The sequence below is a fragment of the Natrix helvetica genome (genome assembly GCF_964273705.1).
Source record: "Natrix helvetica genome assembly, chromosome: 4".
In the NCBI taxonomy this organism is placed as follows: Eukaryota; Metazoa; Chordata; class Lepidosauria; order Squamata; family Natricidae; genus Natrix; species Natrix helvetica.
The window spans coordinates 100,584,011-100,609,744 of record NC_138550.1 but is presented as its reverse complement, the minus strand read 5'-3'; the positions used below and the strand labels follow the sequence as shown (position 1 = coordinate 100,609,744).

The 25,734-nt window shown below is 38.6% G+C and overlaps 2 protein-coding genes across 2 annotated transcripts in view; both read left to right on the top strand.

Annotated features, from left to right (window-relative positions):
* Window positions 1–7,949, top strand: part of CAP2 (cyclase associated actin cytoskeleton regulatory protein 2) — a 41,000-nt gene extending 33,051 nt beyond the window's left edge. Inside the window, exons 10-13 of the mRNA XM_081950938.1 lie at window positions 2,456–2,579; window positions 2,943–3,025; window positions 3,410–3,550; window positions 5,778–7,949. Of these exons, the coding sequence (XP_081807064.1) occupies window positions 2,456–2,579; window positions 2,943–3,025; window positions 3,410–3,550; window positions 5,778–5,861 (432 nt within the window). The 3' untranslated portion in view covers window positions 5,862–7,949. The remainder of the gene's footprint in view (window positions 1–2,455; window positions 2,580–2,942; window positions 3,026–3,409; window positions 3,551–5,777) is intronic.
* Window positions 7,950–12,225: 4,276 nt separating this feature from the next.
* FAM8A1 (family with sequence similarity 8 member A1) lies at window positions 12,226–21,818 on the top strand. Its single transcript, XM_081952537.1, has 5 exons — window positions 12,226–12,716; window positions 16,236–16,356; window positions 17,494–17,617; window positions 18,922–19,061; window positions 20,725–21,818. Exons 1-5 carry the CDS (start codon window positions 12,269–12,271, stop codon window positions 20,867–20,869), a joined length of 978 nt encoding a protein of 325 aa, XP_081808663.1. The 5' UTR covers window positions 12,226–12,268; the 3' UTR covers window positions 20,870–21,818.
* Window positions 21,819–25,734: the final 3,916 nt, after the last annotated feature.

Sequence of the window (25,734 nt, the reverse complement as noted above, 5' to 3'; positions counted from 1 at the left end):
ATTTACTGTAGATTGGAAATCATATAGGAACTCTATATCATATAGTATTCTACTTTACATTTAGTGTGAGACTCCTGTGTGAGCAGGGGGTTGGACTAGATGACCTCCAAGGTCCCTTCCAACTCTGTTACTGTTTACTGTTTAAATTGTTACCAGGTAAGAAAGAAGACATTTCCATATTTACAGAGATTGCATTCTGGCTGAATGAGGAATGAAAATGATTCCTTGTGCATTTGCTAATAAAGGAAAAACAGTGAATACAACTCATTCTATTCTTCCTTATCAATATTATAATAATAACATTATTAATAACATTATAGTCATGCCAAGAGATCCTAGTCTTTTCCCTGATGAAGGCTGAGACCTTCATCAGCTTCTGTCAGGATAAGCCTACAGAATCAATCTCATCCGGTGGGAGAGGCAGCCCTGTAAAATACCAGTACTCAGTCTTCTTGGCTTCTATGGGTTACCAAAGCACTGGTATGATGCCATATTTCTCAATTACTGTAATTTCCAACTTCTTTTGAAGAGCAAGACCCTATTCCTTATCCCAAGAAATTGACAGAAAGGAGAAGAAAAGAATGTTGTTGGATTTACAAAATTCAGCCCAAAATTCAATGTTTGCTTGTATCATAATGGAAAAGTGGAAGCATTAACTTATTGCTGACTAATTTTCATTCACATTATAAGTTGTTTCTTTACCTAAGGTCAAATGTTCAAGATAGAACGCTTTCTTTAAAAAATGACAAACCATTTTGTGGCTAGACAGTATAATTTACTGAATTTTCGGAGTATAAGATGCACCTTTTTTCCTCAAAAATGAGGCTGAAAATCTGGGTGCGTTTTATACACCAAATACAGCATTTTTGGCCTCCTGAAGCCCCGCCCCCTTCACCAAAATGGCTGTGCATACCCTTATGGAGGCTTTCAAAGAGCTCCTGGGGGCTGGGGAGGGCAGAAATGAGCAAAAAACAGGCAATTTTTTGTGCCCCTCCCCAGCTCCCAGCAGCACTCTATAAGCCTCCATAAGGCTATGTATGCAATTTTTTTGACAAAAAATGGGCCCGATTTCATGAAAATAGGCCGTTTTTTGCTCGCCCCCCCCCCCCGAGCACTCTGCAAGCCCCCAAGGCTATTCATGCCTTTTGGGGGGGGGGGGGAACGGGCCCATTTTCATGAAAAACGGGCCGTTTTTGGGAGGTTTGCAGAGTGCAAAAACTTTTTTTTCCTTTTGGAAAGCCATTTAACTGATTGATGAGAATTACATTGATCAAATGCTGTGCCAGCAGAAACACCTACCTATCTACTGTATTTCTCTTTCTATTTCTCTCTATCCCTTTATCTACCTAACTACTCTCTCTCTTCCTACCTATCTACTATATTTCTCTCCCTCTATTTCTCTCTCTAGCCCTCTACCTACCAACCTACCTACTCTCTCTCTCCCTACCTATCTACTATATTTCTCTCTCTCTATCCCTTTCTATTTCTCTCTATTCCTCTACCTACCAACCTACCCTCTCTCTCTATTTTTTTCTCTCTCTTTACATACCTACTTAACTACTCTGTCTTTCCCCACCTACCTACTTTATTTCTCTCTTTCTCTCCCTGTCTATCCATCTATCTACCTACCTACCTACTTTCTTTTTTTAATTTGCCTCTTCAAAACCTTGGTGCGTCTTATACTCCGGTACGTCTTATACTTCAAAAAATACAGTAATCATTTTGCTCTCAAGGACTGCTAAGGGTTAGTGTTAGTCATTGGCCCCTTATTTGAAAGTGGTAGCAACCATAGGATGGAACCATATTACTGAATTGAAAGTTTGCTGCCAAATTTTAGCTGTGTGTCCTGGGAGTATTCTAGGATCTGTAATATGTATGTTGCAGGGAGCATATGCAGCAAATAAGTAATTGGTTCCTTCTGTGCTTTATTTTACATACAAATATTTAACGTACTGTATTGATTTCCATTTTGAACTGTATTTCTTTTTTAATACATGTTATGTATTGCTGTTGTTATATTTTTTCATCCCACCTCTTTATATGTACAGTAACTCAAGGCAGTAAACATTCCTAATACTCCTGCCTCCTTTTTCCCCACAACAATCCTGTGAGGTGGGTTGGGCTGAGAGAGCCCAAAGTCACCCAGCCAACTTTATGCCTATGGTGGAACTAGAACTCACAGTCTCCTGGTTTTTGGACCAGCACCTTAACAACTATACCAAAGTTTCTTAAATGTAAGCAGTGTTATGTCCTAATGATATGTACTGCTAAATTGGGAAACAGATAAAAAACAATTGTAGAATGTAATTGCAAGTTATGTTTTCCCTCCCCCCCCCCCCTTGCCTTTACTCTCTTTAAGCAGTAGAGATTGAAAGGAAAGGGCAAATACTAGTTTCTCACCTGTGGTAACAGCTAATATAAGATCAATTAAACTTTTTTTTTGCAAACAATGCAGGAGTACCAGGAGGACAAGAATGACCTATTAATTTCAGACACTGAACTGAAGCAAGTAGCTTACATCTTCAAGTGCGCTAAATCTACAGTACAGATAAAAGGAAAAGTTAATTCCATTACTATTGGTAAGTTCACTTCTAGGACAAGACTAAAGCTGAAATGCTTATTTATCTTGAGCAGGTCCTATGGTGCACAGCAGATCTTAATTTCAAATAAACGTGTTTAGGAACGCACTGTCCATTACAAGTCTTCTGGGCAAGCATTTGTTTATTCTTCCAAATAAGCATCATGTAACACTGCTCAATTCTACAAGGGTTTATGCCTTAGCTGAATATTTTAAGGTAGTTTTGTTGACATCTGTAGGGATAACCATATAACTAAAGTTATGCATAGGTATTTTCAAGAAGTGGCAAAAAATGCCTTCTTATATAAAAACAATATAACTGCATAAACTGTCTATACAATCCTTTTCTTTCTTTCTTTTTCAGACAACTGTAAAAAGTTTGGCCTTGTATTTGACAATGTTGTTGGTATTGTTGAAGTAATAAATTCCAAGGATATTCAGATACAGGTAAACCATCTTCATATAACACTAGTATGGAAAAACAAATCCAAAATAGGAAAAAGTACTATTCAGTTGTAAAATGATCCATCTCCCCATCTTTATGCAATTGGTATTTTGCATGGCAGAGCTAACTGGATAGAGGGAAAGAGTCCTGCACATTAGCTAAGCTTGGACTGACACAATCACTGCCTTAATTGTTAAAAATGTTGTTTTTAGTTATTTATATCCCTTAGTTCAATTTTTTTTTCATGTTAAAGAATGTCCTATTTTTCTCTTCTGAGGCAGGTTAAAATAATTACACATAGGCCAATGTGAGCCTCAGAGTTAGGGAATAGCCTATTGGGGAGATAAAGATTTATTTAGTTTCGATTTCTGACTTTATTGTCTTAGGTACTTGGGAAAGTACCAACCATTTCAGTGAACAAAACTGAAGGCTGCCATATATACCTTAGTGAGGAATCATTAGATTGTGAGATTGTAAGTGCTAAGTCATCTGAAATGAACATCCTGGTACCAGTGAATGGCGACTATGTAAGTACTACATTTTACAAAACATAGAAACATAACTGAATCCTTTACTGTATCACTGATACTTATTTTGTCTTGAAAAAGCTTTTTGGGACAGCAAGCAAGTAAACAAAATTGGTTTGTATGACCACAATAGAGTTGTTTGTAGAATATAGAGCAGCTTGTGTCCCATAGGACTCTGGGCAGTTTTACCTTCAAAAAGTTCTTGTGTTGGTGTTGTTATTTAGACCTCTTTTTATCCAGTTTTATTTTTTTTATAAACAACTCAAAGTGGAAAAGACTTCCTTCTCCTATTTTCCCACAACAACTTTGTGTGATGAGTTGGGCTGAGAGAGAGTCATCCCTCCCACCTTCCCAGCTTTCATGCCTAAGGCAGAACTCAGTCTTCTGGTTTCTAGGCTGGTGCCTTCACCACAAGACCAAACTCTTTTTACTAGTCAAAATTTGCTTGCTAGTTTACTGTATATATTTTAATGTTTCTATTTATGATATTTTATTATTTGTACACTGCTAAATATATCATGGAAATTTTCAGTGCTGTAAGCAGTCATGAGTCAAAATGAAATTGGCAACATGCATATTTGATAAATCACTAAAATGAAGCATTTCCCTTAAAGTCTTTAATATGGGATTTAACTCTTCTAATCCTGTTAAGCTTGCACGATAGAGTGATTTATACAATATCCTTAACTGTTAACATATACATATGAGAAAGCAGTTAACATATACAAACTTGTTGGCTAAGTGGTTAGGTCAAGGAGTGTAGAAAAATTATTTATCTCCACATTATCTTGGATTTGTTGGGGGACAAAATAACTGATCCAGTCAGTGCTGCTTACTAAACAACTATTAAATGGCAATGGCTTATTCACTACTCAGCCTTGTGCGACTGAAACTGTCGTCCAGAAAGTCCAATGCCTCTTATTGTAGTTATTTTGATTTTCATCCTTACATATTCACAAGGGAGGGGTGGGAAAGAGACAAAAATTGGGGTGGGTGGGTATTTATGCTATGGTAGAATTATTATTATTTTGTTACTTTTCACTCTTCCAAAAGGAGGAAGAAGCAAAACTGCTTAGTATCCCTGATTGTTTTGCAACTGCTGGAAGATCCTAACAGAGCCTCTAAAGAACTGAATAGAAAATGTAAAATTGTATCTTGATGGTTATTTACCTTTTCCAAAATCAATGTGCATTAGTTGCTAGGAAGCAATGTTAGAGGAGGGTTGTTGCCCTCTAGTGAACGTCCTGAATCCATCAGGCTGAGTTCTGTGCGGCATAGGTTTTTTTTCCCGTACATTCTTGATGTGAAATTAGATGACTTAGACTTAGAATAACTTTACTGTCATGTTGAATGTACACCAATCGGCATACATTAAAATTAAATTTCATTGCATAAAGCTCTCAAAGGGACACCACGTCCAATATACACTACATAAATATGACAAAATAAATAAGTAAATAACTACAAAAGTATGCATATATCCACATATATTATGCCACAGAAAAACAAAACAGTGCAGTTTGTATGCATACATGCACATGGCGAGAAAAACGAGATAAAGCATTACACGCGCATGCTGGGTACATATGAGTGACCCACTTCTTCTTTTTTTCCAACTGTGTTGAGCAATATGCGTAGAACTTATCCTAGCAACCTTTTTAAAAAAATCAATGTACCCTGTTGTATGCATTTGCACATTCAAACAACTGATGATGCTTATGACAGCACTGTGCAAAAATGTGTATCCACAACAAAGTACACATGCATTTCCCAAATTAGCCTTCACATCTCAGAGAAGTTTAGGGGATGACAACATCTGCAGAAATGTTAGAACATTGTGTAATGTAGATGACAAAAGACAAGGAAATATAAACTGAGCAGTTCTGGGCCATGGTGCTACCTTATTTATATGCAGTAGCGTACGGAAGTGAAATTTTTACAAAATCAAGCAGTAACAATTAGAAACACAAAAGTATAAAGAACTTACACATAAATGGGGCAAAACTCCCTTAACTATCTTGCTTTGCAACGGAGATTTTGGGCTCAATTGTGATCATAAGTTGAGGATTACCTGTACTCTGTCTATAGTATTGATACAGTATCTGTAATGATATGGCTGCTTGATAATACAGATGTTTCTGAGCTCTGAAAGTTAATCAAAGTGATATTGTTTTGATAACCAACACTTATTTAGCCAACTCATATTGTCTATCTTGTCTCCCTACAGAAAGAATTTCCTGTCCCTGAACAGTTTAAGACATCATGGGATGGATCAAAATTGGTTACTGACCCTACAGAAATTATGGGTTAGTTTCCATAGGCCGTACAGAAACTGCTGATCATAATCTCTAAAGAAGTTCTGCCAGAAGAAAATAGCAGTACGAAGAACAAAAAAGTAGCACTAATTTGCACCATGGGTGTCTCCACAGGGGGAGGGCACCTGGGGCAAATGATGATTCATGCGTGATGATGTTATCATGCAAATACTACAAATTATCTGCTTGTGTCAGAAGGTAGGATGCAAGTATTATTGAAGCATTTGCATGATGTCACTATGCGTGTGATTTCTTGACATTACTGCAGTTTGGTGTAGACGCCAGTAGTTTACATTGCAGTTAGTAGATTTTAAAGAAGCTATTCTATGGCCTAAAATCAATTGCTTTACATATAGTATTTTTCCGCACTGAGGTAATTATTGGAGGAAAGCATATATATACTGTATATATAAGAAAATGCATAATTCTATTTCAAGAAAACATGGCATTCTGCCATGATTGCACATGCTTGGAAATCATTCTGTTCAATCTCTGTACACTTTTTGTAAGTAACCTGACATTTTCTAAAATATCTACAATTTGCCTTTATTTACAGATAATATACTCAAGGTATCATATGAATGCATGAAGATGTTAGAGTTAAGCCAGTAGCTATTTCATACAGTAAGCCTGATACAATTTGTAATATGTCAGTATATTCCTTTTTTTAGTGATTGGTGAACAAAAATAACCAATAACAATAAATAATACGTTAAGGTATTTTACTTCATGGAATTGAGATCATGTACTATAGCTGAACCTCAAGAAATCTGTAGTTTTTAATGCTTTTGAAAGTACCAACTCTGTGGAGAATATTTGCTAATGGAAAAGAAAGCCAGATGTTTTAATTATACTTTAGTTATATGCTTCCATCTTCTATTCTTACCACTCGGGAGGCCAACAAGTGGAGCATCTGTAAGGGCTCTTATCACCTGCAGTCCTATGTTCACACTGATCAATACTTTTTTTAAAAAATGCCCAAACTCTAGTGACACCAAATGTTCCAAGTTTTCTGTTCTTGGCTATTTATTATTATGGCTGGTCACACATTGTCAGTTGTTTCGATTAGGTTTGACATTTTTATACATCTCAGAGTCCTTCCCAAGGACCCAGGATAAGCAGATGTTGCATGATGTTAGCGGTATAACAGGAGATAAGTTGTTCCAAGTAAAGCTGCCTTTTTGCAGTCGACTGATGGTGATTTTTGTCAATGCTAATGGTGTTCAAGTCGTGATCCAGATGTTTTGGGATTGCACCCAAGGCACCTATTACTTACTATTGGTACTATTTTTGCTTTCTTTTGCTAGTAGTTTTACTTATTATTTGTAACCACTGCTTAAAAAGATATTGACCTGTTTGCTGAATGTTTAACTTTGATCACTTATATTTCAGCTTACCTCGGAGTCCCTTTTCCAGGAACTCTTAACAATGTTAAGATTATTATTCTAAAATGTAATGCTAATCTTCGCTGTATGTTGTGTGACTATCTCCTGCCACTAGGCTTTCAATGAATAGTAGCAAATTTATAATACAACCTAACCGTGAAAGTGAAGGATTCTGCAATAAATAGACATAGATTGAAATTCAGCAGCTTCTAGTTTAAAGAAAAAGGTGTTAGAGATTTAAATTCGTTCAAATTAGGTGGAGTTGTAGTTGTTTTTATTTCTATGTGTAAACTTTGCATGCAAATCTTTGAAAAGTCTTTTTCTCCATTACTTTTGAACTCAAATTGTATTTTTAGGGATATAAGCTTGATTTCTAAAATCCACATTGTTAATTTTTAACACTGATGTGACATGTAGTACCTGTATGATTTCTGTGCACAGTACTTACAGTAACTCTGCTATGTATCATTGGTTACTAAATAGCAAATTTTTGCAAATAGCAAAACAGTAATAGGCTTACCAAACTACAGCAGAACCTATACTGTAACTATTGCAACTAACGTTTTTTTTTTAATTTCAATATCTATTTAGTGTTACAGTAAATAAAATTTTGGTATTTGTTTAATCAATATGTATACTGTTGTGAGTTTAGTACATGCCACTTTCATCTAGCATGAATAAAGATAAAATTGCAATTTCTTTAACTGTAGAACATAAGCTTTATTACACTATTTTAAGCCAACTATTCAGCAACATATAGGAAAACACTGCCTTACTCACATTAATATGTAAGAAAGACCACATACAGCACTCAAGTGGGAATGTACACATTTAATTTTCCCTCCATGTTTAGTTCTGTTATGCTTTCATGTTTTGTAAAAAATATTTCTATAGAATGGGTATCAGAATGTGGAAAAAAATGCTGCACTGAACAACATGGATAATGTAAAAACTATCAGAAGTGGCAAATAGTTTGTGCTATTTTAAAAATATTTTAAAGATTTTTTAGTCCATTATTTTATTTATGTTCAGCTTCTCTCTCTAGTCCTGCTACATCATGGTATTTCTGGAGGGTATGAGTGAAGAACGCAAACACTATATGCCAACTATATATCCTAGCAAGTTCCAGAGCACAAAGGCCAGGCCAGCTGCCCAGCTAAAGCAAATACCTGTATTGGGCAGCAGTGATATAGGAAGATTCTAGAGGTGGATGAAGACTTTAGTGACAATCACAAAAGCATTTCATACTGCATGAGAAAAAGTACGGTAAATCACTCCTATATTTTACCAGGAAAATCATACAAATAGATAATATATAGCTAGTCCTCAACCTAGTTCTCAATTTGTTCAGCAACCATTTGAAGTTATGACAGCACTGAATGAATGGTTACAACCAGTCTTCAGAATTCTGGCTGTTCCAGCACCCTCCCAGTCATGTGATTATGATCTGGACAATTGGCAACCAGTTTGCACTTACAACCAGTTGCAGTCTCCTGTGATCACCATTTGCAACCTTTCCTGTCAGCTTCCCCAGAAAGTCAGTGGGGAAGCTGAAAGGGAAGCTTGTAAATTGCTGGATTAAGTATCTCCCCCCACATGCACACCTTTCCAGCCACTCTTGTGCTAATGCCATGCTGGCCAGTCACATACCCCTGCACAACCACAATATGGATCACACCACACCATAATTGAATCTGACCCACACACATTGTCGATCCTTCTTGTCTTGTCTCTTGTGCTCCCAACCCAACCTGCACTTCTGCAACACCCTCATTTACTCACCCACCTTGCTCCCTCCTCCACTCGGCAACAGCCGCTTACCTGCCTGCGGGCTGGGTACTTGCAACTTATTGCCAACTTCCCCACTTGGTTGTGGGATGCTGGCAGAAAGTTGCCTTGCCTAACCACTGTGAAATTCAGTTAATGCTGATAACCATGGTTACAGGGATTGCCAATGTTAAATAATGCAATTGCATTTTATGATCTCATCACTTAGTGATGGAAATTTCAGTCTTAACTGCCATCACAACTTGTTGACTACCTGTAAAGTGATGGATGATGTAATGCTGATGATCAGTTAGAGTTGGAAAGCCCTCAATATGCTATTGAAGAAAAGCTGAGGATCCTTTCAGAGTATTAATGGTAATGAGAGTAAAACCTCCAGAACATCTAAATACTGATGTTGCTATGCAGGAAAAAAAATTGAAAACCACAAAGATAGACTTTCTATGAGAATATGGGAGAATGCAACACAGTGAAAGATGAAATGAGTCTATTAAATTTTTAATATCTTGGGCAACAGGGAATCGGAAGATACTGGAACTGGCCATTGTTAGCTGATCATACAATGTACTTACTCAGGACACAAGAAACAAGGAATAACATTATTATTATAATCAGGAAGGATACAGCATATAGCAAAGACAATACTTAAGTACAACACAATCAGTGACCAATTAATATCAATTAGAGGTCAGGGACAGCCTCTTAATACAATTATCCAAAGAAAAAACTATATATTTTTGGTTGACTGGAAAATTTATAGATGTTTAAATAAAATGGGGAAAATGTACTTAGGATTTTTTGTTTTGAGGATTAGAAAAAAAATCTGAATAATAGAAAAAAAGGTGAATAATCACCTTTATAATCACAAACAGTAAATTTTTAATTGTACTTGGATTTGCTGCAAAGGAAATCTGAAGCTGTTTTTTCTTTATGCATTTTTTCCTTTTGTTTGTATTATTTTGACTGAAGACATTTGTGAGTAGATTAATATACCACTTTGGTGGGAAGGTAACTGTTCCGTGTGTCTTTGGCGTATAGCCCCGCTGAACACGACCACAGAAAATGTCTTTGATCAACACTGGCTCCCTCAGTATGAATATCATCATATGAAATATACAGGACTGAACTTGACAACAAAGTGGAGATGATGTTGAACCAGCAACGTTCTGAAAATAAGATAATACACACCCAAGACAATTTTAATTTTTGCACAAAAACAATTTCTGTAAGGGTTTTCCAATGGCTCTTGAAATCAAAAAATATAGTATAAAGTCATCCACACATTTGAAAGGGATATAAAAAAGCAAATACACCTTTTATTCCTTAGTTGGTACTGATTTATGAGCCTGTATATACACCACCTTATGTGAAAACTAGATTTGGAATGAAGTGTGAGCAAAGCCACTAGCATTAGGTAGCCAGCAGATGGCGGAAATATATTGAAATGAAAATTTCTAAATCTCTAAGACTGAAATATCCAGAAAACTGTACTAGTCCTGTATTAAAATATATTTGCTAAATTATTAAATGGTTACCTGCTAAACCGTGACATGTCTATCCCCTGAAAATTCATTTGTACTTTAAATTTCAAACATAGCTAACAAGAAACAAGCCAATTCCTAACAGTGCACACCTCTCAAAGTCACCTATATGAGATAGACAGTTATATAAATGTATTTTATAAACAAACCCATGCCTAGTCAAATTGGAGCAAAATGAGAGAGAGAACTGTGCAGGTGCGCGTGTTAAAAAGGATTTTAAATAATGTGTTTTTTCACTGCTCGCAACAAATTTTTCCAGTATTTTCTGAGATGTAAAACCTATGACAGCTGGAAACCTCACCAGTTAATTAGGTAATCCAGTGCTGTTTCAATTGGACACAATTCCCAAGGCTGGCACAACAGCTGCCCAGCAGCTCCTTTGGGAATTCCTGGCAGAGGCCATGTGTGCGCCCAGAATCTTGTTTGGCTCTCGGTTCCCAGTTGTCTTGTCAGCCTTTGTAGCTGACATGCTTATTTTACAACAAGGGTCTCCAAGCTACTTACGACCACAGTTGAGCCCAAAATGTATGTTATTAAATGAGACATTTGTTAAATTGAGTTTTGTCACACTTTACCTTTCTCGCCACAGTTAAGTGAATCACCGCAGTTAAGTTAGTAACCCAGTGGTTAAATGAATCTGGCTTCCCATTCACTTTGCGTGTCAGGTGATCACAAAAGGTGACATAACCTCAGGACACAGCCATGGTCATAAATATGAACCAATTGCCAAGCATCTGAATTTGGATCACATAAATCATGGGGATGCTGCAAAGGTAACTGAAAAAAGGGCATAAGTCACATTTTTCAGAGCTGTTGTACCTTTGAACTGCCACAGCGAACTTGCTGCTGGATAATTTAACCAATCTGTTTAATTATTTAAAGTAAATAAAAATTATTTTAATTTTTGCCATTCACATTTCATTCTGTCTCTTCTTTTGCATCCTTTAATGATTCTATTCCACCATTTCTTTGATATTAGTGTAACTTTTGTCCTGCAATGAGTTGGGTGTGGCGAGCTGGCCATTTCGAATTGTCATAGACCCGTCACTAAATAAGCCGTGGTAAGCCGAGGACTACCTGTAGTCCATTTTCAGAGTTGTAGACTTCAACTCCTTGATTTTGGTTTTGGAGACCCCTGTTTTATAAGAACAGCTGCTAGCAACGATGCCAACTCTAGTCCAGGTTACGCGCAGGTACGAAAGGAACGTTAAAGCTGTTGAAAAACCGACCGAACGTAACGTAAAAGGCCCGCGCAAGAATTGTGGCCGCTCATCCGATTTCATCACGGCGGCGGCCAAGAGAGTAACACACTCCACACCCGCCCGAAGTCTGGGCCGACAACTTGCACAGCCTCTTTTACACCCAATTGAGAACCTTGAGTAAAATAAACCGCTCGTACATCCCCACACAGCCACAGCCCTCTCTCTTTCACATAGCGGCTGAGTGAGGAGAGGGGGTGGGATTGTCTGTCAGCGTCGGGGCCCGGGAAAGACACCGGCCGAGATGGTCCAGGTGCCCCGCCTGCCACCGCGGCCGGTGACGTTCGCGTTGCGGGGAGAAGGCCGTTCCGGGCGGCGGTCTCTCCTCCGCCTTCGAGGGAGGGCGAAGACAATTTGCTGACGGGCTCGCGCCTGCGCAGTGCACACGGCAAGGCTGCCATAAGCACGGCGGAGAAGGCTTTCGGGCCGGGTCATGGCAGAAGCCAGCCAGACCCCGAGAGAGGGTGGAGGTGGCGGCGGCGGCGGCGGGAGCGTCCCCCGGGCCCAAGAAGAAGAAGAAGAAAAAGAAGAGGCAATCAGCGCGGGGGAATACTCCAGGCGCGTGCACCAATGGCTCTGGGACTCGTACTGCGGTTACCTCAGCTGGCAAAGCGGCCTGGCCGCGCTCATGGCCGGAGCAGCGAACGCAGCGGCTTCGGCCCCGCCCCCCGGCGCCTATTACCACGGCAGCAGCAACTTCAACCCCTGCTACTACCTCCTGGCCACCTCCGTTGCCCCCGAGGCCGGCTCGGCTCCGGCCCGCCCGACCCCGGCTTGGCCCCCGCCCGCAGTTCGAAATGGGCCCCCGGCCCTGCGCCCCGCTCCTCCCACCGTCGCTGCCCCAGCTGGCAGTTCCCAACGGGAGCCTGGCCGACCCGCAGGTGAGTCCTTCTTTCCAGATGAAGAAGTGGTTATGGGGAGGGGAGGGGAGGGAGACTCCTCTGAAGACCTTGAACGTTTTGACGAGGGTAGAGAGGATGGGGCGAAGGTGAGCAGTTGGATGCCTGAGGTAGGTTTGGAGCTCATTTCCCTGGCTGATTTCTCCGGGTGTTAACCCTGGCTGGTACAGGCAGTCCTCGACTTACAGCACTTCATTCAGTGACCGTTCAAAGTTACATGGCGCTAGAAAAAGGGACAACTGTCACACTTGACAACTGTCGTAACATCCCCATGGTCACGTGATCAGACTTCAGATCCTTTGCGCTGGACTCATATTTATGACAGTTGCGGTGTCCCGGAGGATCAGGTGACCCCCAATTTTGCGACCTTCTGACAAGCAGAGTCAATGAAGAAGCCACATTCACTTAACAACCAGCTGACCAACTTGACCACTGCAATGATTCACTGAACAACCATGGCAAGAAAAGTTGTGAAATGGGGCAAAGTCACCTTACAGATGTTTTGCTTAGCAACATCAATTTTGGTCTCGATTATGGTCATAACTCAAGGACTACCTGTATGGTTGGTGTACATTTGAAGTCGTAACCGCATCTGGAAATACCAGTGACTTCCTACCGCTAGTCAGGGTTGAAGTAGAAAGAAGTGTGCAGAAGGGAGAGGTGCGTTTACTGCATAATGGGATGACTTTCATTAAAAAAAGTTTGTGGTATCTTAAAAGACTCCTTTACCTTTTCCATAACAAAAGCTTGTGCATACAATCCACCTTATCAGATACTGTGCATAGTACTTAAGATGTCCTAATTGAAGAATGCATAAACCCAGATGGGTATGAAGACAAGATGAACCCACTGTGATTGGGTGGAAAGAATACAGGTAGTTCTCAGCTTAAGCAACAAATCATTTAGTGACCATTCGAAGTTACAAAGGCACTGAAAATAGTGATTTATGACCATTTATCACACTTATGACCGTTGCAGCATCCCTATGGTCAGGTGATGAAAATTCAGCTGCTGGGCAACTGTCTCCTATTTATGATGGTTGCAGTGTTCAGGAGTCATTTTGTGACTTTCTGACAAACAGTCAATGGAGAACTCACTTTTAACAACCTTGTTACTAATTTAATAATTGTGGTGATTCACTTAACAAATGTGGCAAGAAAAGTTGTAAAATGGGACAAATTCACTTCACAAGTAACAACATAGAAGTTGGGCTGAATTGTGGTCATAAATTGAGGACTACCTGTAATTAAGACTGTATTAGGACTACAAATGTTACAAATCCCATTATCATAATGTAGACTATTGCTCTTACCGTGTAACAGATTTATGCATTAACCCTGCAACATAAGGCCAGGTTAAACAGGAAGCCGTCTTCCTCCTATCTTAGACTCTTGCTAAAATGAAATGGCTCTTTTTTGTTTGCTTTCTATGGATATAGTGGAAAGGAAGATTTAAAAAAATAATAGGGTTGCTCTTAAAACATCTGTCTCTCTTCAAAGGTTGGAAGAGCAGGTTAGTCCCAATTCACTCTCTTTGACTTTTGATTAACAAAAAGACCATATCTAAATCATTTCATTCAATCTTGGAAAGGTTAAAATTAGTGGGGCCGCTTGTGGAAGAATGATAGATAAATCAATAAATGAATTATGCTATATATTGCAGTATGAAATGAGTGGACCCTAAATACAGAAAATGAAATACAATACTGCATATATGCATATAACTGCATTGATACACTTACTCCTGCCCTCAGAGCAGCCCTACTTTCCATCTCTTGCTGAATTTTTTCAGGAGAAGCTTTTGGTCATATCCTCTTTCATAAAATAGGGAGGATGCTTGTCATGATGTACTGTTTTTCAGTTGTTGCTCTGCCCTTGTATAGTATTCTTTGCTTCAGGTTGAGACTTTTTCAATTTCTTCTAACCCTCCAGAAACAATTAAAGATAAAACTTTTTCAAAGATCATTTGGTTGAAATGTTTGTTATTACCAACTTTACGTCATTATGATTATTTACAGTGGTTTATTCGCTTTGGGGGGGGGTGACTTGTTTTATTTTCATTATTTATCTTGTAGTAGCTTTTTATTATTTTACCATATTTGTGTTTATTCTGGATACCTGAAATATTGCAGATCTTTTTGTTGTAGATTGCAGAGAGCCTGTATTGATTCCATGGTATACAAATAGAATAAATAAATGAAATAAAATTACTGCTTAGAGAGACAAAGGAACTTACATGATAAGAAAGTTACAATCAGAATAACACAATCTTTAAAAATTGGATGGAAGAATCTTTTGGGCTGGGGCATGAAGGTACATCTGATGAGTTTCAAAAGATTTCTACTGCTTCAGCCTCTTATCCAGCAGTCTATCTATTCATGAGTTGTTTTCCCCACCTAATATCATTTTCGGTTATCTTGAAAGGTTGCAGTGGGAATTCCGTAGTGAAGAAGTGTCCTTCCATCTGTCCAGTTATATGAAACTGGATTCACCCCTCAATTTTGAATTTTTTAAAAATAACAGCAGAGAAATGAGCAGAGGTTTTTTTCCTGCAGCTACCTCTATTCTGAGTTATGACTGTAATAAAGAATTTGATATGATAACTCATTAGCCTTAGCAATTGGACAGTGGAGAATAGTTCCTGGTTTGCTGCTGAGAATGGTAGCCAGGAACTGGTACTTATTGAAATACTTTAATAGGAGTAGTAGAGTGGCTTTGATTATGGCTCTGCATGCCTGGTAACAGCATTAGTATTGCTTAACAATATTAGGTAACAATACTATTGAGCCTTGAATTTTTCATTTCTGTAGCTCTAAAATGAGAGATTCAACATCAGCTTCTCTTATCAGGCCCTAGTACAATGGCCTCTTAGTGTAAGGTGCCCTGATACTCTTTTAAAAAGCATGGCTATGGATCAGATTGTCAATTAACATCAAAAGTCTTCTGGTTCTCTATTTACAGTGATCCAATCCTGACAAATCCTGGCATAAATCCAACCCACAACACAGGGTTGTTTTTATGAGGAAAATAGGAGAACAAAGCATGTTGGATAAGTTCACCGCCTTGAGTTATTTGTTAAAATAATAAAGGTAGGGCATAAATTAAATAAAGGAGCAAGATCGGCCCTATAGTTGGTAGAGAAAGGTTTATGGTGTCTTACGAGAGAGTGCTGGGTATTTCAGGTCAGGCATTAAGTCTCAATTGTCTAACAACAGCATGGCACTGCAGAATATGGCTAGTGTTCAAACCTTTGTGAAGTCCTTCTGTACATTGCAACTACCATTGAAAGGGCAGAATTATATGAAAAGATATCATAATGATCTGTAGTAAAATGTATAGCCTAATGTAATTTTCAGTTGCGTCTCTATCTTAAGCATGGGCTTATTGTATTATCACTTAAAATGTAAATTAGTGTGCAAAATGAAATGTTTAATTATCTGACCTAACTGATGAGAATTTGTACTATGATATTTAATGCAAAATAAATTATGTTTTTGTTCAGGTCGTGAATACATAATCCCGTCTTTGGCTCATCGATTTATAGCAGAGATGGTGGATTTCTTTATTCTTTTCTTTATCAAGGCATCAATAGTTTTGAGTATTATGCACTTAAGTGGAATAAAGTAAGTTGCACAATACATAATCTATTTAATCTGTTTCATTATATCTGCTGCTTGCTATGTTATATATTTAGTTCTAAGTACAGTAAATTATTCCATTTCAAACTGCAGACATGGATCATATGAAATCAATATATATTTCCTTCTTAAAGAATGTTAAAAGTAAAGGGTGTTTTCATGGCAGCTTTAGCTATTTGTTTCCTGTGTTCAAACAGGTTAGAATAATTTTTTTAAAAAATTACTGTGTCCATGTTTCTATCTGTTCTTCTTTTTTGGCAATGATGCTATGTAGATGTTTTGTTGGGATGACAATTGTCATGGGTCCCATTGATAAATTTCCCCGCTTCTGTACTTTCTCCAAAAAAAAAAAATACCACAAAAATATGGACTTCCTCTTATCTAAGATGCAAAGGAAAATTAGCAGAAGTCTTGTTAATTTCACCCAATCTAAAAAAGAAACAGAAAGGCCTACCAGTATACTAGTTCACTTTAAAAAGAGAGTCAAGTCTTTCTTCACACCATCAGTAAAAATGTACAGCCAGTATTTCACCAGTTCACCTCAGGGGAAGAGGCCATCGATTCATTTTTCCACTGTGAAAAGGTCCCTTCAGAAGGGAGCAGGCAGCCCAGCAGCTCAGGATAAAATGGCCTTAAAGAACAGGAACCGGAGACCAGAGAATACATTTTTGCCACAGTAGCACACACCTTAGACATTGGAGCAAAAACATTTGCTAGCAGCCAAATGAAATAAAGCAGCCATGTTAAGCCACCATTTCTGCCATCTAAAATAAAAAAACACTATCTTTAATGCAGAAAATATGGGCAAAAGTTAATCACATGTGCTGAGGATGGGTTGAGGATGGTCATATGTTTCTGTCAAGAAAAAATTTGAGCTATTATGCTAGAGCAAGCAAAATGTATAAAAGAGCTCTCAGATGCCACCTTCTTTGACAATATGTTTTATTATTACTGCTTCCAAATTTAAAATACATATCTTTTGTACTCTGAATATTCTTCTGAAACAAAAAAAGTCCACTAAATAAAAATATTTCCATTTGCAGTTTATATTGCCTCTAAACTATACATAGAATAGTATTGCTTATTCATAGTATTACTTATTGTATTATACTTTTGATGCAGGGATATCTCAAAGTTTGCTATGCACTACATTATAGAAGAAATAGATGATGAAACTTCCATGGAAGACTTGCAAAAGATGATGATAGTGGCCCTTATCTACAGATTGCTGGTCTGCATCTATGAGGTATACAAATTTTACTTGTACAAACAATATAATATCTATTTTGCAGACTATTATCTTCAGTCTAATTTAATCAGTGACCCATGTTTTATGAACTTAATTTTAATTTAATTTTTAGTTAGGTTAATGAGATTATATTAATCTAATAAATATTCAGAATATTTATAAAAGCCATTGACATCCAATACTGCCAACTGTAAATAGCAACTAAAATTTGCATTTGACCAAGAATCAGAAACTGCACAAAGCAATGTAGATAAGAGCATTTTATTTATGGTGACAGAAAATAAGTTATCCTTCCCATTACACAGGTAATCCTTAACCATCATTTGTTCAGCGACCATTCAAAGTTATGGTGGCACTGAATGAAGGGACTTGCAACTGGTACTGAAAGTTTGGACCATTGCAATGTCCCCACAATCACATGAACAAAATTCAGGTGCTTTGTACTTGCGACCAGTTGTAGTGTCCCACAGTCTGACCACCGCTTGCAACCTTTCCTGCCATCTTCCTACAAGCAAAGTCAATGAAGTGTGCAAGGAAGGTCACAAATCCTCTCCCGCCTTTCTATGCTTGCATGCATATGTACACCTTCCCCTTTCAGTTGCAAACACTTGCGCCCTTTTTTTCTGCCTCCCTGCCCTAACACACATGCATGCACACCCCATTCCCTCTTTCCTCATCCTCCTTGCAATCATACACAGCACATGCCCTCTTTCCATGGCCTATTACAAACACCTCACACACTTTGCCCAGCCTCTCTGCGCTTGCACATACCTTACCCATTTCTTTGGCTTCCCTGTGAACACATGCACCCTGCACCCTATTTCCTTGGCTGCCTTGTGGTTGCCCACATCCGTGCACCCCAGCTTCCCAGCAATTGCTTTTGTCCACCTCATTCCCTGTGGCTTTTCTGAACTCATGCTGCACCAAGCACCACCTCCCCAAATTTCTGTTTATCCTGGCTAGGCCTCCAGGGGCCCTCACCTATCCCTGCAACAGCCCTGCTGTTTACCTGAGTCTCCTGCTTCCCATTTGATGACTCACGCATATCAAATTACAGTAACAACAGGGACTGCCTGGGTTGCCATTACAAAGCAATGTGATCATGTAATGTTGCACTTTATAGTCACATGGCAATCTCAGTCCCAGTTGCAGTCGTAATTTGAGGACAACCTGTAGTCATCTCTGTCATTATTTCAAATGTGTATTAACATTTAGTGATCTTGCCTCAAGACAGCTTCATTACTGATATACCATGCATGGTAAAACATATAATTTTAGTTATGAGAATTTTTTTGTTTCAGATTATTTGTATTTGGGGAGCTGGTGGTGCAACTCCTGGGAAATTTTTGCTAGGCCTTCGAGTTGTGACATGTGATACATCAGTACTTATTGCACCAAGTCGTGTGTTGGTGATACCATCGTCTAATGTGAGCATAACAACGTAAGTTTTATTTTTGTCTGCAATATTATATCTGAATGAATCCTTAGATGTTTTCAGTAATGTTGTATATTATTAGATTTACATAATTTTTATTCCCTTCTTCAGCTTTACATTTAAGGATATTTTACAGTCTGACTAAACTCAATGCAGACTTGGGAGTGGTGGTGTTTTTTTTTTAAGTGAACCAAACTAACAAAGCATTGTTGTCAATAAAATGTAGGTAATAAATAAATGTTCGGCCTTTTTTGAATTATATTAGCTGAATAAATTGGGGGAATTATTTGTATAGCATAAGTATTAATCTGAATTATTTGCCCATTGTTGGGAGACAATATATAATGAATACGTCACAGTTATCTCCCTCAAAGCATTTTTATATTATTTCATTATATCATATTTCAGCTTCAGCTGTGCTAAATTGATCCCCAGTTATAAGATTTATATTTTCAGTAATTCAATTCTACTTTGAGGCTTGCCTAAATAATTAGACTGTGTGTGATTAAGTAATTCAACAGCATTAACATAATTATGTAGGACTCTAAATAATCTGGAATGCTATATCACAAGCTTTATCATTAACAAATCAGTGCACAAACGGTGCTTGACATCCCGTCTTTGAGATTTGTAAGGTAATGTTTCCTCCCAATTACCATATTTTTGGAGTATAAGACGCTCCGAACTATAAGGCACACCTAGATTTTGGGGAGGAAAACAAGGGAAAAATATTTGCCTCTGCCTCTCAGCAATTTGCCTCCTTGCAACAAACAGTATAGACAACATACACTGTTTGTAGTGTTATATTTCAGACTATACTTGTACAGATGCTGTTAAAATTGATGTGCTTTCTGGAAGTATAGTTATTCTCTGCTATTTAAAAGAATAGCACTTTTGAAAACAATAGCAGGGGGCCTCTTCAGATCAAGCATTTATTTTAAAAAGCTTCTTCATTTTAAGTTATCTAGAATAATAATAAAGCAGTCTTTAAAAAATAAGTCTAATAATGTGAGCATTCTATAGGCATTTATAGTTGTTGACTTACCTCCTTGCAGCAAACAGCCTGATTAGCACAAGGAAAAAAAATCTGCCTCGCAGCAATTTGCCAGTGGAGCAAACAGCACGTTTCACTTTCAGTTTCTCCCGATCATCAGCTGTTACAGGCTGCAGGGATTGCTAGAGCTTATTGAAGCCTCCGCAAGCCCCCTTTTGCTGCAAAGAGGTAAATTGCTGGGAGGCAGAGGCCAAAGGGTTGGGGCTGGTGAGTGGGTGGGGCTACATTCAGTGTATAAGACGCACCCAGATTTTCAGCCTCTTTTAGAGGGGGGAAAGGTGCGTCTTATACTCCAAAAAATACGGTAATTAAATCTGCAGATATATTATCATTTTAAGAAATGGTACCTTTTTTCATAATGAAAGGAGAATGGTGTTCATTACGTAAACGCTAGAAATTAATCTGTCTGTGCAAAAAGTAAAAATATGATTGCAGAAATGTTGGCTAATTGAAAGTAGAAAGGACTCATTAGAAGAGTAGGAATAGAAAAAAACATGTTTACAAAAACTTGTATTTGACAATATTTTGAGCATTTTTGTTTTTAACATGTAACTCTGTCTATAGTCTTCAGTTCAGGCAATAAATTCTAGAGATGTATCTGTTTTTTCCTTACAGGTCTACAATACGAGCTTTGATCAAGAATTTTTCTATTGCTTCCTTCTTTCCAGCATTCATTACTCTCTTATTCTTTCAACATAACAGAACAGCCTACGATATTGTAGCAGGGACTATTGTAGTAAAAAGACATGGTCTCAGATGATACTCAAGGACACCTTTATTCCACTGTTCAAATATACTGGAATCACTTTGCTGGATTTCTGAATCTCACTTTAGAACAGTGCCAATTACAACATTGAGTCACAACATGAGTGCAATAAGTCTTGGGGACCGGTGCTGAATGAATTTGAGAATATTTGAACAGAGACAGATGACCCAGAATCTTCAAAAGTCATTGGCAGTTTCAAAGGAATAGTATTTCTCTTATGAGAGGAATACTAATTCTGTATCAAAAGATAATTTATTTTTTATGGAAACTAAACCATTGTCATTATTGGAGCAACCAAAGCAATTGCAGTGTTTTTGAGAGAAATTTATTACAGAGAATTGTTTGCTTTTGTTTTGGTGGATTTGTAAGTGTTTGCTACTCATATAGAAGCCTTATCATTAATTGCTCACACAACCATTGTATTTTCAATACTGAAGAAATTTCTGTACATGTGTTAAATGTCTTGCATGATATGAGTATCTTGAACAAAATACAAATTCAACATATCAGATATTACGAAGGCAAGTAAAACTAGTATTAATTAACAGGTAAATACTGAGAGCTTTGACAGTACTGCTGTAGGCAACCAAGACAAATTCAATTTAACCCCTGCTTTGGATGGTTTATAAATTGTTTTCCCATAAACTTTCAAGTTTTCTATAAAAGCATAGAAAATTTAAATATGTATTTTATTGTGTAAAACACTTACTTCAGATGTATTTAACAACAGCCAAACTAAACTTTGAATAAACCAGAGAAAATTTATGCATAACCTTTTGCACCATTTTATAAGAAAATGAGGTTTCTTATTTTAAAATAAATCACATAATTGCTAATGCAATACAAAATGTAAAAATGTAAATTAGTACTCTTATTTTATCTGCCTGTGTGCCTGGATCACTTAAATTATACTTACAAAATAAAGCCTATTTATTTTGCATGATTTATTTTTATATATTTATGTGTTCTCAATTTTTTACATCTGATAACATTGATTTAATAGTGATATTCGTTCGTTTTCTGTTCATTTAGGATTGAATAAAGTTAGGGGGGAGAAAAGACTACTAAGTAGAACCATTTATGATGGTTGCAGTGTGCTGGGGTCATGTGACCATCTTTTGCGACATTCTGATAAGCAGAGTCAATGGGGAAGCCAGATCCATTTAACAGGGAAGTACGTGGCTGAGCTCTCACTCCTGTACCTTTGGTGTTCCTATTTCACTTCCTGAGATTAGTGGAAATGCTGAGACTTAAATGGTTCTGGGTAGCTTCATCTAAAGCAATGGTGTCAAACTCGCGGGTCACATACTGGCCACGCCCATCCTGTTTAGCAAAGGAGGGAAAAGTCATGATATATCACATGAGAACGTGACACCATCAGTTTGACACTACTGATCTAAACCATGGGCATCCAACCTTTTGGCTTGCCTGGGCTATATTGAATGAAAAGTAATTATCTTGGGACACATATAAAATGTGTAATATAGTTAATGTATATAAATGACATAATATAGTATCTTGTGGGGCTGCATTACTAGCTATCCAAGGTTGCATGCAGCCCATAGATCACGGGTTGGACACGACTGATCTAGCGTCTAGAAGAGTTGAGATGGCACCATGATTAGAGCTTAAAACAAATTGAATGCAACTGGAAGGAACATTGTGACTCCCTAGGAATCATAATTCAAGGCATGGAATGGTCTAAGCTCCCTATTACACTACTTGTAGTTGCATCATATCTTAATATGTTACTCAGATTATACCCCAGAGAAATAAACAGGTGAAAGAAAATATTAAATCCCTGTTCTAGTAAATGGAAGAAAACATCAAGTTAGGAATGGATTTAGCTTGCCTTTATGCTTCCAGTGTCTCTGCCATCTGTTGTTATTATTTAAAAGGCGTAGTTCAGGGGTGGCGAACACGCGGCTCACGAGCCGCATGCGGCTCCCGGCCAAAATAAATGAGGCTCTTTGCCTCTTATCATTATTTAGTATACTGTGGCTCGATCGCGCGCTCCCTTTCGGAAGCTGGGGAGGTCCTTTGCAGGCAGCTAGAACGGGCCGCCTGCAAAGGACTTCCCCAGACTTGCTTTGAGGAGCACGGGGCGACTGAGGCTAGTTGTGAAGCCCCAAAGCCCCCACCGCCACCGGAAGAACTGCTGCCACCTCCTCCTCATCCTCCTCTAACAGGCAGCACTGCCGGATTTGCTGCCCGGCGCTGCGGCTGAGATGAAGCCGCCAAAGCTCCAGCCGGCATCTCCGCGCGTGGCAGCGGCGCGTCCCCTCCGCTCGGAGCAGCTGAGCTCAGTCAGCGCTGGGTTACCCCTGCCCCCTCCTCCTCCTCCGCCGTGCTTTTGAGGAGCCATGAGGCTGCAGGAGCCAGTAGGAAGGCGGGGGGGGGGGGGAGCAGGGGAAAAAAAGCCTCATGGCTCCTCAAAAGCATGGAGGAGGGGGAGGGGGCAGAGGTAACCCAGCGCTGAGCTCAGGAGCAAATCTGGTGATTCTGTTGGAGGAGGAGGAGGAGGAGGTAGCAGCAGTTATTCTGGTGGCAACTCGTACTCGTCGGCATCTTCAGCAGAAGCCCTGCCCACAATGAAGAAAGCAAAGATGGAGCAGATCCACGCAGATGACGTCGCTGCAACATGACGAGGAGGAATTCTGGGAGTTGAAGTCCACAAGTGTTAAAGCTGTCAGGTTTGAAGACCTCTGCATTTTTTTTCTAGGGGTGGAAGGGTCTTGTAACTTGACAGCTTTAAGACTTCCATGCTTCAAATGCCAGAGTTCCTGAGCCAACAGGACTGGAGGAGAAATTCTGGGAGTTGAAGTCCACAAATCTTAAAGCTGTCAGGTTTGAAGACCCCTGGGGGTTTTTTTCCCTAAAGGGTTAGGGGTGCAAGGGTCTTGTAACTTGACAGCTTTAAGAGTTGCGTGCTTCAAATGCCAGAGTTTCTGAGCCAACATTTTGGTTGCTAAGCAGGAGCGTTGTTAAGTGATACTGATATTATATAACACTTTGAATTAAGCAGGTACCTTGAAGAAACATAACTTTGAGTTTCAAATAATACTGATTTCGTTGTTGTCTTAGGTGACATCTGTGAAAAAAATTCGGGTGCTCAGGCATGAAAATGTGCCGCTCAAACACTATACTTTTCTGCTCACATCGAAAAAAAATTAGAGGGAACATTGCTTCCGGGTCTGTTTTGGCAGGTCACTGCGTGGTGTGCCTCTCTGACTCTCACAGTTTAAAATTTTGGCTCTTTTTGTCGAACTTGTTCGCCACCCCTGGCGTAGTTTGTGCCTTGCCACATTTCTAAAAATTTAGCAAGACCCATTTAGTAGGTGTTTTATGGCTTGCTTACTATGCCTTTCCAAGCATAATCACTGTAGAGAAAAGATTAAACAATTTTGATTACTCAGCTTTTTGATAATGATTAACAGTAGTTTTGTCACTAACACAGTTAGTTGACAGAGGTCAACTAAGACAGCAATTAAAGTACAAATTTGACATTTATAATGGACTGGATTTCCAGAAGGGGCTGCTTTCCAGAGGGCAAAGAAGCAGTGGAGCTTGGAAAATTTGCTGGCAGGAAGAGGGTTAAAATGACTTTTCTCTAGCAGTTCCCACATTATAGTTATGCAAAGAGTTGCTTTAGCCTGGCAAGATTCTGTTTATAGGTGAAAAATAATAAAGGAAACTCTTCAGAAATAAATCCACAATATAGTTCTTGGGGCCTTGCAACACTACAGTATTCCTTATTCCCTCATCTTTGGCATTCTACTGCAGCATTTCCTGTATATTTATATTGCCTAGTATGAATACATTCATAAATCTGAATCAAATAGTTGGGAGAACCAAGACAATTTCATTTGAATGTATTAAGCGAAACCCATCACAGATTGTTCTACAATTACAGCTTTGTGAAAAGTATATTTCCTGCAAAGAAAAAGCTGCAAGCATTCTTTTTAAAGAAAAGCATCTATATTCAAACACCTTGTCAATTTAATACATCAACTGAATATCTCAATTTCCCTTTTTTTGAAGTTGGCTTTTAATTATAGAAATTTGGAAGATTTTGGAAGACTTTACTATAAAATCTCTCTTCGAAAGGCTATCTTTCTTGTATTAACAAGTTGGCTTGAATAAAGGTTCACTTTTACATTCATGTGTCTTGTTATATTTCTTATCTACCTTTCTTGAAAAATGTAACTTTAAATTTGTGTTGTAGTAGATGGCCAAAAGTGAAAGCTAGTTAGGTGTAGTAATTAAGGCATAAGGCTAGAACCTGGGAGACCATGAATTCTAATCTACCTTAAATACAAGGCCAGAGAGTGAGGGGGCATGGTGGTGGTGGCCGTAGGCCAATCACTTTCTCTCTCAACCTAGGAAGCGGACAATGGTTAGCCACTTCTGAAAAATCTTGCCAAGAAAACAGCAGGGACTGGTCCCAGGCAGTTGCCAGGAAACAAGACTGGCACAAAAGAACCATAAAAAGACAAGCAGAAACTCTGTTTTGCAGAATGCCCATCTGGCAGCAGTACCAGTTTGTCAGGCATCTCAGAAAGCAATGCATCCCAAGTATTATATTCAAATCACTATAGCAACAGCCACAAAACAACGGCACTATAAAGAGCAAATGGACAAAATGGAATCAAACTAAAATGTCAGATTTCCCACTGCCCTGGGACCTTAGGGAGAAAGTGGTTGAGGTGAGGGTTGTTGGAATGAGAGAGACGAGCAGAGTGATTGGAATGGATGTGAGCAGTAGTGGTAGGTTCCAGATTCTTCCTCTATAGGGTTGGAATTTATTGAGAGGGCTAATTGCTCTAAGTGGAATATAAAAGTTGGGTCGGGGAGCTTTG